At 42.4% G+C, this 20,463-nt stretch overlaps 1 protein-coding gene across 1 annotated transcript in view; it reads left to right on the top strand.

The window, feature by feature from the left end:
• PPP1R12A (protein phosphatase 1 regulatory subunit 12A) overlaps positions 1–20,463 on the top strand; it is a 121,554-nt gene that overhangs the window by 92,310 nt on the left and 8,781 nt on the right. Inside the window, exons 15-23 of the mRNA XM_083182622.1 lie at positions 2,947–3,037; positions 3,748–3,930; positions 5,281–5,458; positions 5,778–5,896; positions 8,663–8,725; positions 10,261–10,277; positions 16,833–16,953; positions 17,685–17,789; positions 18,797–18,844. Of these exons, the coding sequence (XP_083038748.1) occupies positions 2,947–3,037; positions 3,748–3,930; positions 5,281–5,458; positions 5,778–5,896; positions 8,663–8,725; positions 10,261–10,277; positions 16,833–16,953; positions 17,685–17,789; positions 18,797–18,844 (925 nt within the window). The remainder of the gene's footprint in view (positions 1–2,946; positions 3,038–3,747; positions 3,931–5,280; positions 5,459–5,777; positions 5,897–8,662; positions 8,726–10,260; positions 10,278–16,832; positions 16,954–17,684; positions 17,790–18,796; positions 18,845–20,463) is intronic.

The raw sequence follows: 20,463 nt of genomic DNA, 5'->3' as shown, positions 1-20,463 counted from the left end.
TTAAATTCTACTTCGTCCTCCAGTAAACAAACTTGTTCCACTTTCAAAGTTGAAGAGTAGGAATAAACTTTAGTTGACTATAGTTGTTGATAATGGGAATAAAGGAATGTAGTTTCTGGGTTCCAGCAATTGTGCGGGATTGCTCAAATCGAACCTCTAGGAACTTCTCTTCTGCCTCATGGTCAGCTGAATTGGTGTACTTGAGAGACAGCTGGAACACGGCTGGACTTCCAAAGTCTTGCTCGTGAAAGCAAAGATTAATGAAATTTATTTTGATTTTTATACTAAGAAATAAATGATCTTTGTAACAATGGATACTTTTCCTTACGAAAATTACATCTACATCTTCGAACGTGGAACGAGATTGTTTACTGGAGCACAAAGTAGAGTTTAAAGACATTAAAGGATTTGTTACTTGCGTGTATGATGCAGAGTGGTGGGTAGCATGTGTTCTTTACTAATTCGTACTTTTTATCTAGGTTAAGGTCTGCTTTCTCCACCCACAAGGACCATCCCCATCATACAAATTCCAAGGAAATCTCTACTTTCTTCTAGTTCATCATCATTGTGATATACTAACAGTAGACCCAATTCTACTATGTCCTCCAGTAAACAAACTGTGATATACTAACAGCAGACCCAATGACTACAACAGGACGTGTGTACAACATTACAGAAAGAGAAACTGCCTGCAACTTCCAAACTAAACTCATGAAAAAAAGCCTGGTTTAAAAAAAAAAAAAAAAAAAAATTGAGGTCAAAGCTTATTTAAAATGTTGGTACTTGTTTCCTAGCACGGCCACAACGATCATGATCGGGGGTAAAATCGGGGCCATCGCGGGCATCGCATGCACTAAAAAATGGTCTGCGATGGGCTAGACGTGATGCCCGCGATTTCCCCATAGAGAACAATGTTAAATGCCTCAATTTACCCGCGATGACCACGATTTCCCATAGGAAACAATGTGAAATGGCTCAATTTACCCAAATTATCATAGGAACAATGGTAAATGGGCCAAAAACACCCCTGAACATTGAAATGTCCCCCCAAAAGTAGTTTACGCCACCACGTGATCAACGTGAACCCGAAGCGTGGTGAGCGCAGCGAGCCCGCGAGGGGCGGCGGTACGCGTCCTCCGACCTTTTCATACCCCTACTATCCACTAGGGCGTGGAGTTGAGAATAGAATAGTGTGGCGAGCGCAGCGAGGGGACGCGGATACCTGTGAAGCCCGCGAAGGGACGCGTTTACCTGTGAAGGTATCCGCGTCCCCTCGCGGGGCTCGCCACGCTTCGGGCTCGGTGGCTCGCTGCGCTCGCCACACTATTCTCAACTCCACGCCCTAGTGGATAGTGGGGGTATGAAAAGGTTGGAGGACGCGTACCGCCGCCCCTCGCGGACTCGCTGCGCTCGCCACGCTTCGGGTTCACGTTCATCGCGGGGTGGCGTGAACTACTTTTGGGGGGACATGTCAATGTTCAGGGGTGTTTTTTGGGCTTTCTGGCCCATTTACCATTGTTCCCTATGATGATTTGGGTAAATTGACCCATTTAACATTGTTTCCTATGGGAAATCGCGGTCATCGGGGGTAAAGTTACCCATTTAACATTGTTCCCTATGGGGAAATCGCGGCCATCGCGTGTGGACCATTTAAGCATTTTTAGCCGCACACGACGCGACCGACCCGATTTTCAATGGAAAAATTGGGGGCATCGCGTCGGTCGCGTCGCAGGCCACTAAAATGACCCCCGATGGCCGCGATTTGTGGCCGTGCTAGGAGACAAGTACCAAAATTTTTAGTACTACCTTACTAAATTGAAGTGAAAAATATATATTCCTAAACTTCAAAATGACACTCATTTAATCTCTGTCTAAATTTAGAACTGAAGTTATAGGCAAACAAAAAGACCCCTGCGGCAGTAAATTTCCTTATTTTGTTAATTTTTAAATGGCTCCACCTCCAAAAATATCCAACGTATGATGTTGAAATTTGGTGTAGATTAGTTTTTCCCCCATCCTGCTGGTACACCAAATTTCATTAAAAAAAAGAGGCTCAGTAAAAATGTTGTTTTTTTTTTTTTTAGTTAATTTGATATAGAATGAACCGAGTCGTCAAATAGCTCCTTGATGAGCAATATTTTAGCAGACCCAATTAAGGTTCTGTGGTAGTAGACAGTACTTTGAGTTGAAATATAAAAACATTCTGCAGCTCATTGCGAAGTGCAAACAGTGGTGTGAGTGCGGAGGGCCTGATTTGGATGTGGTTAGAGGTAGCACTGTATGGTGACTCCTGCTGCAGTAGTGATCCAACCTGCATCCTAGGATGCAGCAAAGTATGATACACATTGCAAGCCAACCTTTGCAGATGCCTAGAAATCTTTATGCCACAATGGAGATCCCCGGCCTCCTCTCTCCACCTAAATGGTGGCAAAAAGCCTTCATTTTGCGAAACCAAGGCCATCGCCACCCTTTCCTTGCCACACCCACTGCAACAGATTGTCAGTCTGCTGCTGTCCTGCTCTCAACATTTTAAGACCTGTTGGCGCACAGGTACTTTGCACCTCAGGATCTAAATAACCCCTCTGAAAAAGGTTTTATCTTTAAGCTGGATGTGGGTGACACTAGAAGAAAAAATTGCTTCACATTGCATGTAGGAGTAACATTTAGGCTCGGCCAGCAATTGTATAAGACTTTTGCAAACATGCATGCATTATTAAACCTCTCCCCAGCACTACTTCAGTCCCCTCCCAGAGTGGAGTGGCCATGGTTTGTGATGGCGGAACCATTCATTTCATTTTTTAAGCTTGTAGAAAGTTCATTCTTAGCAGTAATATTGCATTCTTTAGTTGATTGGATTTGTTCAATTTAAAGCATATAGAAGTACATCTGTTTTCATAGAATCCTAGTTCATTTGTGTATGTTAACCAATTATTTTTTTCCTCCAAGGTCATATCTCACGCCGGTTCGGGATGAAGAATCAGAGTCCCAAAGAAAAGCTAGATCAAGACAAGCCAGACAGTCCAGAAGATCAACACAGGTTTGTCTTTAAGACATGGCTATTGGAAGAGGATAATACAGCATATTAAATAAGTGAATGTGTTCTTAAAAGTACTTCATACAATAGTCTAATCACACCTGTCTCTGTGGTCTAAAGCTGGGTACACACTAGGCAATATGTTTTCCGATCCATTGGATCAACAGATCATGCACATCAGGTAGTGTGTATGCACTTCCACGTGCTCCTGTGTGCCGTCATAGTTATCTTATGGGCTGTGCTTTGCAACCAACGTCATTGTTCCCAGTTTACCCATGAACGATATATAGTGCACAAATGTTCAGGGTGTATGACTTCTTTTTCAGTCGACCATGCTTTCGGCTACCATCCCTGCATAATCTATTGACTACCCCTTTTAAACTTTGATTCGCTGCAGATATGTTATGGCGTTCTTGTGGAGAATATGGTAATTGATCCATTCATTTTAGATTCCAAATTGCCAACAGAAGCGCATGAAGTGGGGTCTTTTTAGGTAGATCAACTGCAAATGATGGCCTTTAAAACAGAGCCCTTTCCACTATGAATTATTTTTCATGTTGTGTATTACTAAAGTACAGTTAGTGGTTGTGCAAAATGTTATGCCAAGTCTCATTACCAGTAGGTTGCTATTAATTCTTCAGACATCCCATTTATTTATTTTTATAAAATTTGAATTCTAAGCCAACCAGTTTGATCACTATTCTATTCTATAGGGTGTAACGTTAACAGACCTTCAAGAAGCTGAGAAAACAATTGGTAGAAGTCGTCCTACTCAAACCAGAGATCAAGAAAGTGAAGAAAGAGAAAAACAAGACAAAGAAAAACAAGAAGACAAAAAAGAATCGGAGAATAAAAATGATGACTACCGGTACAGATTCACCCGCAATATGGAAGAGGTATTCCTTGTGTTCCTTTCAAAGTTAAATGGATTTAACTTACATTATACATTCAGCTAGGGTTTTTAGTTTATTTTATGAAGATTGACATTAAAATTTGTCATTAGCTCTTTAATTTTAGATACCTTAATGCAGTATAAGATTGGAGATAGCTTCTGTATTATACTAACAAAGGGCCTGACTCAGACATTGACAGAGGAGTTATATTTGCTGCTGTAAGGTAATGCAGCAGGAGACATTACACCTTCTGCATGCCTGACTGATCCGTGCTATGTCCTAGGACACGTTATTGGATTATCTGCGACACTGGCTGGTTGTGTGACCCATGTGGTCGTGCAAGCTGGACAAAGCATCTACTACAAAGAGGCCAGGAAATCCCAATGGGTTTGGTACAGGGTTCCGATAGTGGGGATCCTGACAGTCATTAGCCCGACGTTGGGATCCCGACTGGCCGGACTCAGACAGCGTGGCGAGCGCAACAAAGCCCCTTGCGGGCACGGTGGCTTGCTACGCTCGACACCTATTCTATTCTCCCTCTGTGGAAGTCGTGGACCCCGCAAGGGAGAATAGCCGGTGGCTGTTGGGAACCCGTGCATCGGTATTTTAACAGTTGGGATCCCGTCCGGCACCCATCCCAACAGCCCTTAAAGGTATCAGATTGTCACTCATGGACAGTATAATGCCGTAATGTGACTAGCACTGCAGCCCCCTTACAGCACATGCGCAAAGTACCAAATATATGGAATTTGTGGCATGTACTGTGTCGGCATATGAGTAGTCCAAAACTTGTATATTGCTTGAAGCCATGGGATTTGCGTTCATGCTAGTTTGTTTTTGGGTTTAAAATGTATTTATTTATTTTTTTTAATGGGGCAGCACTTTTTTTTTTTTACACTAGTTGTCGTCATGATTGGGAATTCATTTATTTCATTCTGCTATTTGTCAAATTTATTAATGTACATAGTACAAGTCTTACACATGTTAAAAAATTACAGAAAAAAGGTAATTCAGTCAGTTACACTTAAGTGGATTATAACGTTTAGCTTAGCTGTGGCTTTAGTATTCAGCGATACTTCTATATAAGGGGAGGATTGGTTACATATGCTAGATAGCATTAAGGCACATTGTATAGTGTAGTCTAAATTTGAGATTGTGGCAGGGCAGTAAATAAAAGGATTTTTTTTTTACTTCCATTTGGATGCAGGTTTTTTCTAGTCAAGTTTTTGTCAGGGAGTTTTGTTTAAATCCTATTTAAGGGCCACAAGCTACTGACCTGAGGATGTCCTAAAGTTTGCCTTTTTCTGAAGCTCAGTCTTCTTTTGTTAATGTGATTCTTCTAATTCTTTATAGAGATACAGGCCGTTATCAGCAAGTACTACTGTTGTGTCATCATCGTCTACACCATCACTTTCTTCATCTACTGGTTCTTTATTTACTTCAAGTCAATTAAACCGACCAAGTAGTCTAACTGGGCTCTCATCTTCATACTCCAACTTCTCAAGGCTTTCATCTAAAGAGCCAGAAAGAGGTAACTTCTTTAATACTTGGTCCTACTTTAACTTTTATTGTGCTATTCGTTTATGAATTTTCACATATAACAGGAAAAAGCAGACAGTGCTTACAGTATTAGATCTTGCAGTTCATAGGATGCATACAGGAACACAATATTAAGACTACAAATACACAATAGATTTTTTTATGATTTTATTTTTTGTTTTGATTTTGATAATTTTACAGTTTACCAAAATTATATCCTGTAATATATTGTATAAATTAGTTATGCACAATATTTTATTTAAAATGTAGTTAACTTTCTATGGAATCCACAGTATTTGTTTTTTCTTAAGATGATAAGAGAGAGGATGAGAGAGATTCTGAAGACAAATCTCAGTCCAAATCAATACGAGAGAGACGGAGACCAAGAGAAAAGAGGCGATCTACAGGTGTTTCATTTTGGGCCCAAGATGTAAGTCGTTGGTTAATGCAAAGTTAAACAGTATAAATACAGAGATTGAAAAGAAAAAAATAGCATCGGCACCATATAAAACATCAACACAGACCTTTTGAGACCGTAATATGTTGCAACACTAAATTGGTGGGGAAGAGTAGAGGGTGTTTACCATTTATTTTATGGTAATCCTGTTGCAAAAGGCTGACCTTTTCCTATTGTAGGTAGCATCACGCAATATATGCAGAATATGCTTAATCTTAGGCTTGCGAACATCAAATCTATTAAATTTGTGGTCAGAGCGGTAATAAGACAACCCACAACCAGTTTACCTACTCCGGCCTTGGCCCTGTCACCATCTCCTTCTCAGGGGGAATCCCAGGTCCAGCTCTTAGAGTCTGCATGGGTTCAGGGCCTTCCTTCCTCAGTACAGGGGTTGGTTCAGGATTCTAGTTTCTTGCAGTCCATGCTGGGCCCTTCATCTAAGTGAAAGGCGCCTAGAACGATTTACTAATCGAACCAATGTAAGATTCCTCTGAATCCAAGGCTGCTTCAGAAGGGGAGGAAGAATCTGTTGATTCTGAGGAGGATTTCGCACAGCCGGACTAGCACATGACCCAATACAGGGTAGATGCTCTGATTAAAGCAGTCAGCTCCTAGGTTAATAAGGATCCGAAACAGCAGTTGGCAACCGAGGCTCCCTCATTCAAACAAATGAAGAAAGACCCAGCAGTCTGGGTGTATCCGATTAAGAATTTTCCAGTTTCTAAGAGACTCTTTATTTATTTTTCTAACTGATCCCCTTGGGAGAGGGATACGATAATTAGGTTGACATGGGGGTTTTCACTTTTTCTTGAGCCAACGTGTGCCGTCAGGCGGTATTTCATGCCCTGCCATCCACTAGGGCATGGTGGGAGATTAAAATAGTGGTCGACCTTCAGTCATGTCGACATTCATGCATGTTGACCTAATGCTTGACAACCTAGTTGTGTCTATCCAATGATCCATACCCTTGGGAGAATGTAAGAAATGGGAAACCCCACAATCACGTAGCCCGGTTGGTGAAGTCTACTAATCTTGCCGATTACTACAGTGGCAACTCTCAAGGATCCCACAGATAGGAAGCTGGGACACCTCTTGAAATTAAGGCAGGAATGACCGCGTGTCCTGCATTTGCTTTGGCTTTGGTAGTGATGGCAATTGGCAGCTGTGCTGATGATTTGAAAGAGAATATCAATGCTGGTACACGTAGGTCAGAACTCTTTTATGGACAATGGGCCAGATTCTCTAAGCTTCAAAAGTGATAAAATGGAGAGCGATAAACACCCAGCCAATCAGCTCCTAAACACCCAGCCAATCAGCTCCTACCTGCCATGTCACAGACTGTGTTTGAAAAATGTCAGGCAGGAGCTGATTGGCTGGCGGTTTATCACTCTATTTTAGCACTTTTGAAGCTTAGAGAATCTGGCCCCTTATTAGAGAGGCCTCCACATACTTGGGGGTTGCAGCCTTGGACTCTGTTCTCATTTAATCATGGATTTCTGCATCCTCAGGGACCGCCAGAAAGGCTCTTTCGCTACAAAATTTGAAGCGGATCCTGACTCAAAGAAAAACCACCTTAGAGGGCGCCCTGCCTGTAGAAAGTAGTTCCCCTTCAGTTTACCAACGAGTGGTGGAAAATGTCTCCTAATTTTTGGGTTTGGTCGATTGTGGAAGGCTACACTCTCTCCTTTTGGATGGCATCTGCCATCATGTTTCATTACAACAGGTCTTCGGGAAAAAAGCGGAGGCTCTGAAGCACTCCATCACATCCCTCCAGTTAGCCAGGGTTGTTAAACCAGTTCCCCCCTCCTGTTACTTGTCCAAAAACTGTATGAATCCTTCCAACCTTTTCCTAAACCTCAAGCTGCTGAACCAGTATCTCTGGGTGACTCAATTCAAAATGGAATCCATTAAATCTATCATGCATGCCTTGAAACTCTTTTGATTGCTCTGGAAATCCATGACGCCTATCTACATGTCCCCATATATCCAGGTTATCAGCGATTTCCTTAGTTTCACGGTTAGGTATCTCCATTTTCAGTTCAGAGCCCTTCCATTTGGCCTGTCAACCTCCCCAAGGATCTTTACCAAGGTGATGGCAGTCGTGATGGCTGCTCTGCATCTGCACAGGATTCGCATTCTGCTATACTTTGTTGACCTTCTACTATTGGCTCAGGAGTCTCTGCTGAGTCATCTTTAAATCATCCTGGAGTTGCTCCAGACCCACGTTTGGCTAATCAACTGGTGCAAGTCCAGTCTGGTTCCGACCCAATCCTTGATCCATCTCTGAGCTTATCTGGATACTGTGGCTCAGAGTCTTTCTCTTAGCAGTGACCTCCCTAAAGTTGCATCCTCAAGAGATGTAGGGTCTCTGTTCACCTTTGTTTGAGGCTCTTGGGAAACTCATGTCATGTTTCGACCTGGTGGAGTTTGCACAGGACCCAGGCTCTGATTCTCTCCAGGCCAATCAGCGGCCGCCCACTCATTTGAATTAGAGTTTTGAAATCCTCCTGCTGCTACCAAAACTCACATTCAAATCAATGGTCGAGGCTGACTGACTGGTAAATAGTGTCTGACTTCTCCTTTAGACAAGTCAGACAAGTGTATTGGGGCCTTAAGAAAATAATGTACTTTTATAGGGATTGAAACATCACTTAAGTGATTTGACTTTTATTTATACTTGTTGCTGTGTGTATATCTTTGGAGCTAACACTTTCACTATGACACTTTTTTGCCTTACAGAGTGATGAAAATGAACAAGATCATCACTCGGATACTGATGAGCGCTCAAATAAGGACAGCCGAGTAAGTTTTCAAAGTGTTCTGTGCACAAATGATTTTTGCATTTTAATTAATTTTAGTTTGAATGTCGTCGTCCCCCCCCCCCCCCCCCCCCCCCCACACACACACACACACACACACATATAATAAGGGGTTCTGTCTCTTATATGCCTCCCTATATTGCATTTAGATGGGACTAGTGTCCATAGAGATCCTTTCTATTTAACAAGACTGCTGATCTTCTGAAATCCCAGTCATGTCCTAGAAAATCATTTACATTAGGTTGCACTAGGAGCCATGGGATTTCCTGTCAGACCATTTTCACTTGACCACCTCCATGCACTATCACTGTATAATGATCCTCTGGAGAGAGTACATTTACCATTCTATCATTTGTGTAAAGGTCAAGGAATGATTACTACATTTATATTAGTTGTGTAAATCTTTTTTTTTTTCTTCACTTTCTTAGTCACATTAATCTTAAACAATATATGTTACCTTGCTCAAAATATACATGTAAAAACTTAAACAGGATTAACACATATTCAAGCATCCCAGGAGTACATTCATGATGGTGTGTAAATCATACCATGAAATTAAATCTGTCTCCTACTCAAAAAGGCTTACATTAAAGTCCTCTTTGATCCAAGTTAAGCCCCGTACACACAGGGGAGATATATTGCTCAGCCATATATTGCTCAGTTTCTCCTTTTCATCAGCGACGAGAGATGGTCGCTGATGAAAAAGAAACTGCCGGGGGGAGCCCGGCAGTGGTAATCAGCTGGTCGCAGGAGCATGTTCCTGCAACCAGCGATCACTACAGGGGTAAAAATGGGAGCGAGCACCCGGCGATATATCGCCGGTGCACACTCCCATCGTGGGCAATATGGTCGCTTAGCGACCATATTTCCCGCGATATTATACAAAATCGCCCCCGTGTGTACGCACCTTTAGTAATTTTACTAAAACCTCTTTCCAAAAATGAAATTGACGAACCAATTAAGATAGTTTAACACACAATAGGTTTATCAGTATTTAAATTTATTTTTGTATCAACATTTTTCTGCAGTAGTATGGAAGGGCAGCGCACGAAAAAATAGAAGTGATCTATATGGGCATTTGGGAAGATTACTAAGGTGCTGGGTTATCAAAGCTGCTACACTGGTGTCGTTTTTTTCTTTTCTCACTGATGCTGAGGACATTCCCTTCTTACAGAGCAGCGTCTGTTAAAGCTTTATACTGTAGGGGAAACTTATTTAGGTGCTGGCGGATTCGTCCGGCAAAGCCGCACAACAGTGCAGCAGTTTACGGTGAGGAGGATGTCACTGAAAAGTGCTCGCTGTGCATCAGGCCGCAAGCACTTATAGGCAAATCTATCATCCGGACTGGTGAAGAGGGGTAAATCAGGTTGCCGTAGACCTCAAACAAGTGTTGATTCACCCCTTCACATCTAATTATTAAATTCCCCCATGCATTTGAAATTAAGGAACTGCATTGCTTTGTTATATTCTATACTGGTGTAATTATATTTGTGCTTTTTCTTTTTTCTTTCCATGTAGACGGACAACTTTTCCAGGTAGGCTTATTTTCTAAAAATTGCTAAAGAATAACTAATATGCCGAACTTCTTTCCTGTGAATTTGGCAGAATATTTGCAAATGTTGTTATAGATCCTCTGCACCTAGTCCAGTTTTTTATGTTATAGAGGTCATCTGTGGGGCTGATAAAGGTTCAGGCCTTTTTTTTTTTTTTATTAAATGATTTCTCTTGAAATGATTCCACATATATAGAATAAAAAAACTATCATTCTGCATATTTGGTTATAGAAAGATATCACATAAAGTGTGTCCAAATGAAAAAAGACTTAAGGCCCATACACACTTGACAATTTTCAGCTGAAAATCACCTAATGTGTATGGGCCAGAGATCCCCGACTAGCGATGATGCACGCTCCCACATCATCGCTAGCGAGGTGGGAAGTCTGCTGGTTTTACCGGCACATTTAGCGATGATGACTGTTGTTTTAGCCATCATCGCTAAATGTGTATGGCAGCCGGGCTGAAAGATCACAAACTTTCAGCCCAGCTGACCGCCCGCTCCCTCCCCCTGCTCATACTCACCCCTCCTCACTCCCACGCTGCCCGGCTCACATGCTACAGACCTGCACGCAGAGCAGACTCCTCTCCCCCTCCCATGCCAGCAATGTATATATTACTGGCACCAATGTTATTAATAAGCCAGTAATATATACATTGCTGGCACAGGCCAGCAATGTATATATTATTGGTACCACTGGGCGGATTCAGTATTGAATCCCGGCGGTCGGGATCCCGGCGTTCAGAATCCCGACGCCGGAATCCCGACAGCCGAAATGCCGACAAGGGGGGGACGTGGATCGCCCCCCCTTACGGGCTCGCTGCGCTCGCCACGCAGCGGGCCCGGTGCCACGCTACGCTCGGCACACTAATTTATTCTCCCTCCAGGGTTGTCGTGGACACCCCAGGAGGGAGAATGTGTCGGCATTTCGGCGGTCGGGATTCCGGCGTTGGGATTCTGAACGCCGGGATCCCGACCGCCGGGATTTTAACTGCATCCCCACTGGGCACCAATGATCACATATAAACTAGTAATATATACATTGCTGGCACAGGCCAGCAATGTATATATTCAGGGCCGTTTTAATGCAAGGGCTTGATGGGCAGTTGCCCAAGGGCCCCATAATCCTAGGGGCCCAAATTCCAGTGGCATGTGCCCCCCGAGCCAGTACAACTCTACAACTGTGGGACCGCCAGGCGACACAACGTACAGAAACATCTTTCACCTATTACCAGTCACCCTCACTCACTTCCCATCACCCTCATTCTGCTGTCACCCACTATCCGTCATCACCAGCCGCCCTTACAGTACAAACACAAACAATCCGTCACTATCACCCACTGCCCATCACCCTCATGCTGCTGTCATCCACTATCCATCACTTCACCTACTGCCCGTCACCCTCACACTGCTGTCACCCACTGGCCGCCACCCTCATCCACCACCCTTATGCTGCTTTCACCCACTATCCATTACTATCACTGAGATTTGGGGGGGTTGATCGCACAAGACCTCTAGTCAAGAGAGAGGTGGACCCCCTTATGCAAACATTATTATCTTTTGATATCAGTAAATTGCAGGGGGTGTGCTACCATAGGACATGGAATTTGTATAGAGAGCAAGAAAGAAAAGATGTCCTGTGTTGGTGCACCAAGCAAAGAAAAAATAAAAATTTAACTTTTATTAATTCTTAGTTTAAGAACTGCGAGATAAAATGATAACAGAATAACATATACAAGGGTGGGGTTCACACAATTTTAAAACCAAGGTGGCAGGCAGATGTTGCAAATGTTTATAATGTTTTACTTGTTGTACAATGTGCGTTTGGTCTATCCAGATATCAAATCTGGCAAACCAACGGGCGTATCTGAGCGAAGGTCCAGGTGACCTTTAATCGTGATCGCTACAGACGCCTAGTATATAGTGCATATGTGGGATTAATATCCTATACAGGTCCCAAAATTATTAGTAGGAATCCACCAACACTGAAAGTTATGTCAGACGATCAGTGAGAGGATAATTCTCATGGAGGATCTCTCCGGTTTTATAGATGCACTAGACACATTAGTAGGTCACCCTGTCTGTACATAGACCCGGCGTGCAGACGCTCCAGGGTCAGTGTGGGTGTCTGTGCACCCCAGGGTGTTTTAAGAGCTGCGATAAATCAGGTGGAGCCGCCTCCTGGAGATTACACATATGCAACAGTCATCACCATTGTGGAGGCTGTCATAGTGTCTCACTCTCTCCTGAATGTACTCCCTCTGCTGCTGTAAAATGCACCAGTCGTAAATCGCTCGGTGTGTATGGCCTCTAACATGGAAAACGTTCCAATGTAGGACCCAGGTAAGTACACCACCAAAATAGCTGTGCCGAGTCACTTGGAGCCGCCTCCTAAGTGTTTAGCAAGTACTGGGCAGTCAGCGCAAGGTTAGGGATAATCGCAGCTGGAGACCAAAACACAATCTAAATACATTAATATGAAAAATAACAAATAGTTGCACACATCTGCCTGCGCACCGCTAGCCGGCACGCGCTTCGCAGATAGTAGCTTCCTCAGGGCCGACTGACCCTGGAGCGTCTGCACGCCGGGTCTATGTACAGACAGGGTGACCTACTAATGTGTCTAGTGCATCTATAAAACCGGAGAGATCCTCCATGAGAATTATCCTCTCACTGATCGTCTGACATAACTTTCAATGTTGGTGGATTCCTACTAATAATTTTGGGACCTGTATAGGATATTAATCCCACATATGCACTATATACTAGGCGTCTGTAGCGATCACGATTAAAGGTCACCTGGACCTTCGCTCAGATACGCCCGTTGGTTTGCCAGATTTGATATCTGGATAGACCAAACGCACATTGTACAACAAGTAAAACATTATAAACATTTGCAACATCTGCCTGCCACCTTGGTTTTAAAATTGTGTGAACCCCACCCTTGTATATGTTATTCTGTTATCATTTTATCTCGCAGTTCTTAAACTAAGAATTAATAAAAGTTAAATTTTAATTTTTTCTTTGCTTGGTGCACCAACACAGGACATCTTTTCTTTCTTGCTCCCCATTACTATCACTCACTGCTCTGAAGCAAATGGACAAAGTGACTCCTTGAGCGCACAATAATGTCCTGCTGCTGCTGCTTGTCCCCAAACAATAGTTCAACTGTAAACTATCCAAAAAGACATAGACAAAAAGATTTTAAGGACCTCTCACAGCGCTGGACCCTTGGGTTCAGAGTAAACTAGATTTTTATATGTATTCCTCAGCAATATCCGTATTTAAAGTAGCATAGTCCACGCCCCCCCCCCCCCTTTTTTTTTTTTAAACCAAAAAAATTTTCTTCAAAAATATCATGAAAAACTCCACCTAAAAAATTGCTTCCACTTACAATAAAAAAACAAAAGAATTCTTCCTTACAAGCAAATGTCACTGTACCATCAAAAAAACAGGGAAACTTAGATGTAACAAGGAAGACCTTTTCTGGGTATCTTCTCTATATCAGAAACCATCTCAAGGATAAGATGTATCCCCCGGGTAATCCTGTGAGCATTCAGCTATAGTTTGAAGTGACCTTTTCCTAGGCCTGAGCCATATAGAAGATTAAAAGAACTCTCACCCTTCCGCTGTGGCTACTGGTCAGGATTTTATATCCTTTCGTCTAGGGATGACACGCGTCGACACACTGCCACTGTAATCTTTCGTGCTCCCTTTTGCTCCAGATAGTATCCTTTTTAGGAGAGTGATGTTATCCTCAGTGGCTGCACTGCCACTGCAGCCACTGGTCTCTCCTATCTCCCAGTCCCTCTGACCGCTCAGGCGTTTACCCTGCAGTGATCTTTCAGTCAGGGCAGTGCAGGAGCCAAGAGACTGTAGTCACTGTCTCTGGCTGGGGTGCGCGATCGCTAATAGCTGAGATAATCTGTGCACTACTCCCTTTCCTGCTCTCCCGCCGGGTTCACTTCAGCAGGTGGGTGTTCATGATCGGGACTTGTGCTTACGACTGCTAGCCACAAATTGCAAATGCGGGTTCTGCTTCCCCGGAAGATGTGCATTGATAAAGACCCAAAGAGGGTGGAAACGCGTCGGTAGCAGCTTGGAGTCCTCCGTGTCACTGTAGCCTGATACAAGAATAAAGGGAGTTTACAGGAGGAGAGAGAAAGCACTTTCTGATGCAGTGAGTTGAACGGTGTTTGCAATGTGTGTCTAGCAGACGTGAGCACAAGCCCCGCACCTGACCACCCACCCGCTGAAGCGAACCCGGCGAGAGAGCAGGAAAGGGAGTAGCGCACAGCTGATCTCAGCTGTTAGCGATCGCGCACCCCAGCCAGAGACAGTGCCGGCAGTCTCTTGGCTCCTGCACTGCCCCGACTGAAAGATCACCACAGGGTAAATGCCTGAGTGGTCAGAGGGACTGGTAGATAGGAGAGACCAGTGGCTGTGCTGCCACTGAGGATAACATCACCCTCCTAAAAAGGATAATATCCGGAGCAAAAGGGAGCACGAAAGATTAGTGGCAGTGTCAACACATGTCTTCCCCAGACCAAAGTATATAAAATCCTGATCAGTAACCACAGCGGAAGGGTGAGAGTGTTTTCTTTTAATCTTTAATCTATATGGCTCAGGCCTTGGAAAAGGTCACTTCAAACTATAGCTGAATGCTCACAGAATTACCCGGGGGGATACATCTTATCCTTGAGATTGTTTCTCATATAGAAAGAAGATACCTAAAAAAGGCCTGGCTTGTTACATCTAAGTTACCCTGTTTTTTTGATGGTATTGCTTGTACGGAAAAATTATTTTGTTTTTTATTGTATGTGGAAGCCATTTTTTATGTGGACTATGCTACTTTAAATACAGAAATTGCTGAGGAATACATATAAACATCTAGTTTATTCTGAACCCAAGGGTCCAGCCCTGTGAGAGGTCCTTAAAATGTTTTTGTCTATCACTCACTGCTAGTCACCCACTATCCATCACGATCACCCACTGCCCATCACCCAATATGTGTGGCATATTGTGTAATTGGCCTTAATAGTATGTGGTATAATGTGTAATTTGCATTATGGTGTGCTTAGTCCCCTGTCCCACAAAGCCATGCCTTAAACTTTTCGCAGGCCAGCAATGTATACGTTACCGCCGCTGCCCTCCCCAGTGTATAATTTGTTATGGCGTAATGTATACATTGCTGGCAAAAGTGAATGAATTTCTCCCTACGTGCACGGCTACAAATTAAATGTTTGCCATGCACATGGGTGGGATTTTGCCCACCAATCCATTCTGAATCAGGCACCAAGAACAGAAATGCACTGAATAAAATGGCCGCTGCTCCCACCCTTGGAATTCAAACCCAGACCATTATGTAAATAGCCTTATAATGAAAGATTTTCAGCAAAGTCTTTCACCTCCTGAAAATCTCTTGCTCTTTGAGGAAAATAGCTCAACACTGCTTTGGTCAAAGATTTTGGCAAAGTCTTTTGAAATGAAAGTCTACTAGTGTGTATGGGCCTCCACACCTTATACATTTTAAGACTGCGCTCTTCCCATCCAAACATGGTACTTAAGGCAATTTGATCTGGAAAGAGATAAAATGGTTAGTTCTGAACTTTTGCAATAAATGGCATAGCACACTGACCGCAAAGTAAATAATAGTTATATTAAATACCGTGCACTCATTGGTACCTTTCTAGTACTGGATAGGCACCTTAGTTGAACTATTCCTGGCATGGAACTAAGGTAATGCAAACATTTATTTAATAGTGTTCCTTCTAGGAACCGTGGCAGGCAGGGCGCTGCTGCATTGGGGCAGTGTAAAGGGGGCGGTCCTGGGCCACCAACTTTACAAAAAAGGCATGCCCAGGCCACCCCATCATGAAAAGGGGCAGGCCTGGCTGCTGTCACTAAAGGGGGCAGGCCTGACCACTCTGAAGTCTCTGCACTGCCGGGGAAGCCCAGCACCACCGTAGATGGCGGGTCATTGGCGAGCTCTTCTGAAAATAGGGCAGAGCGCAGCGCCTCACTAAAACAGCCTAGCGGGAACAGTATTTAATATTCTGGCCCATGTTGAGAGGATAGCATCTCACAGTTGCTGCTATGTTGTTGTTTTTTTTGTCTTAACATGCTGTGAATATCTCATTCCACCAATTTCATGCCAACACTGAGAATTAGAAATTTCGGTACTTATGTAATATCTGGGCTCCCGTTTTTCTTATGAGACCGCGTCCCCTCGCGGGGCTCGCTGCGCTCGCCACGCTTCGGGCACGGTGGCTCGCTGCGCTCGCCACACTATATAAAATCAACTCCATGCGTAGTTGGATAGTAGGGGTATGAAAAAAATGGGGTGCATTTAACATGGGAGCCCAGATAATACATAAGTACCAAAATTTCCTTTATAACTAATAGCGTTTTTTTTTTTTTTTTTTTAATACCTTTTTTAAAGTGCAATTCTCCCAAGAATTAAATAGAGTATGTCCAGGATTTTCCAAAAATAGTCTAAAAAATTAACTCTGTACTTTTTACCCAATTTCTTCTAGGTATTCTACAGGTGTTCTGTCCACCGATAGACTTGAATCAAATGTTGGATCTTCTAGTTATTTAGATAGAAAACTTGGTTACAGTAGATTTAACAAAGATGACAACACAGACTTTAAAAAGGTAATAAAGTTTTCAATTTGCGATTCAGAAGTTAAGTGCCAAGTGAATTTGTCACAATATGTGTGAAAATTGCCAAGCAAACATTTGTAGTATTCCTAATGACCTGTAATGTTTACCTTTTATATAGAAAATATAATCTGTTTTACACATGATTTTATTTTTAATTTATTTAACAAATGTGAGCGGCACTGGCATTTTTAGCAGGTATTTTTGACCTCACAGATGTTGGCACAGTTAAGCATTTTTATTTTAATAATGTAAGAAAATTCTTAATAGGTAAACTGCTATTTCTACTACAAAGTATGTGAGCATTGGCTGAATGTACAAACCTTTCTCATCCGTGTATACATTGTTTCCTCATACCTGGAGTGAGGTGCTCTGAATTTCCATGTTCTAAAGGAGCAGTTCATTAAGTGATCATGGGCAAAATGTTCCAAAGTTTTTATTTTTCGCTACCACCTGTATTGTAGAGACTTCCTTGCATGGCAAAGGTATATGAGATGCATATGTACCACAATAGGCAGTTACACATCACCACTGATTGAATTGCTCTGAAAGAGGATTGTTACTATGATGACTAGTTTAGCCAAATCTGTGGCCTGGTACTTGGAGATTATGGAAAAGAGCAAATTGTTCCATTTACATTATGAAGTTTGCATGACCTATTAACGCTACTTGTTTTAATTGTTATGGCATGCTAAATGTACAGGTTTTTTTTCCTTCCCTTTCAGATGTATGAACAAATCATATCAGAAAATGAAAAACTGAAGGCCCAGTTGCATGACACCAACATGGAGCTGACGGAACTTAAGTTACAACTTGAAAAAGCTACACAGGTTTGGGTGAAGCATTAAACGTTTATCTTGAAATTCACAACATTATTTTGATGCAGTGGATCAACAACAGACTTGACCAAATGTTACTCTTATGCTGGACATACACTGTCAGATGAAATGTCTGTCAGACCAACAGCCTGAAGCCAGTAGATAATTCTGTCCATACAGTGAGATTTCACAGTATAATGGACCTCAATATCTGGGTTCCACCCCTGGGGAGACAATTTTTCTCTTATTGAAGGAACGGTGGTAATGAATGTCATTCACACATACAGTACATTTCCTAAGTCACAAATGATATCTTTTGAACATGCTTGTTGTTTTGGCGTGTCTGACACTAATTACAGTTTACAGCTATTTATGTACTGCCCAGCATTACAGTTTACAGCTATTTATGTACTGCCCAGCATTACAGTTTACAGCTATTTATGTACTGCCCAGCATTACAGTTTACAGCTATTTATGTACTGCCCAGCATTACAGTTTACAGCTATTTATGTACTGCCCAGCATTACAGTTTACAGCTATTTATGTACTGCCCAGCATTACAGTTTACAGCTATTTATGTACTGCCCAGCAAAGAAAATTGTTAATTTTCTTTGTGAGATACATAATATAAATTGGGAGAACAGTTTCAAATTGTATTGGGTTGTGTTTAGTGCCTCCTGCCTACAGTTTTGTAGTCATGGTATAAAGGGCCAACAGCGTCTAGGTCAAAACCAAAAGGTCCACACAAGCTAAAGGTTTTCAGTAGGTTTTAATGGTGTCAGAAGCAAGACCTGAGCATGTGGACTCCTCATTCGGCAAACTGTACTGTTCCCAATCTGTGTGAATGGTAAAGTATGAAAGCCCAAATGCATGAAAAGGTTGACACTTTCCATTTTCCTTTGTTTACTATTGCCATGGCAACCTTTTGCTTATGTAAACCATATGGTGTTGGCCAATTGACCAAGATACCCTGTTTTATAAAATATATTCAGGGTTTTCTTTCTTTTTTTGTATTTCAGAGGCAAGAGCGTTTTGCGGACAGATCACTTTTAGAAATTGAAAAAAGGGTAAGTTTTGCAAATGAGAAATTGTGTGCTACTCATTGTAAGTATCAATTGTCTGAACAGATGTTATAAAGTCCTATTCTGTTAGGTTTGCTTGCTTGATGGAATGAAGAGGATTTCTTCATAAATATCATAAATTTTTTCATAATTTGAAAGCTTCTATTGGGTCTGTTTATCATCGGTAGAAGTTTCCTCTGTCCAAAATGAAGAGTGTGGCGGCGATGGTGCTTCAGTCTAACAAGCAGATATCGCTTAAAATAGCCATTGCAGTATGCCTCTGTCAACATCTTCCACTTTCAAAGCTATTTTAGCAGGATGCATTTAGCATCACAGTGATTGGTCTGCCGTAAATATGTGGAGCGGCTTAGGGCGGGGTATGTTTAGGCGATAGAGGGGGGACTAAGGGTCTATATTCTGAATCCTGCCACTGTTTGCATAATGGGGTATAGAATAGAAAATTATTGAACTTTTTAATTTTATTTTAATTTGGTATCTACTTCAGTGTGCACTGGGGGACCCTGGGTCAAATATGGGTAGAAGAAGCCAACACATACAGTAATGATGAGAACTAAAAATGTAGTTTCACTTTTGAGATCATCTACTCTTGGCATTGTGATGGTTTTGATAGGTGTGTCTGTGTATATATATATGTATGTATATATATATATATAGATAGATAGATAGATAGATAAAGGGGGGTACTGTATAGCGCGTCTACCCAAAAAATGTTCTGATTTGTAAAAAGTCCAATAAGGATTTGTAGCGAAGTGTCTTCTTCGAGTACCACAGTCCTGTGTACAGGTGGCTGCTAAGTTTTTCCGTAAAACGTTTGTTGTGACGTCTCAAATGTGAACTGGAAAAGAAGGGGGGCGAGAAACAGCGCTCTCTAGTGTGATATCAGGGTCACCAAGTTTTAGGTGAACAAATAATTAAGCGTACCGTGAGGATAATAATAAAGTGCTCATCAATATGTGATGTTTTAGGAACTCCTGTTCTTGGGATTACCAGGATGTTTGCCCGGAAGATAATTCAGCCTCTCAGCAGTATTGTCCCATTTGTTCATACAGGGTCCAAGGTGCATCAGTGCCACGTGATAAATATATATAAGGAAGAAACTCCAATTATAATTCAAAAGGAGTTTATTTTTTAAAAGGTGAATGAAGTGAACATAAAACAAGAAAAATAGCTTACATGAAGGTACTGTAGTAGAACACAGACCGCTCTCAACGCGTTTCGTCGCTTACTGCCTGTAAAAACGGCTGGACTTCATCAGGAGAGTATAATAACCTATACCAAAGAAGGTGTATTTATAGTATGGCTAATTGTTGATCACAAACAGCGGTGAAACTTCCGGGTTCGGAATCGCGGGGTACTGCGCATGCGCGAGATTCTTATAGCATCGCGCAGCTTCCTAGCTAGCGCTTGTATCAATAGACGTTTTACGTATTGCCGCAGCATCGCGGCTATGGGGGTTACCTGCGCATGTGAGAGGTTCCCACTAGCCCGTGGTGCCGCGGTGACAGAGAATGGTAACGTAGGCGCGAGACTTCTCTCGTTCTCGCGAGACTACGCAATGTGTCAGAGACCTGCGCTCCGTGCGCACGCATGTTGTAGTTTATTCT

This window comes from Crinia signifera, chromosome 4, assembly GCF_055691185.1.
Source record: "Crinia signifera chromosome 4, ASM5569118v1, whole genome shotgun sequence".
NCBI lineage: Eukaryota > Metazoa > Chordata > Amphibia > Anura > Myobatrachidae > Crinia > Crinia signifera.
This window is presented reverse-complemented; position numbering and strand designations above follow the sequence as displayed.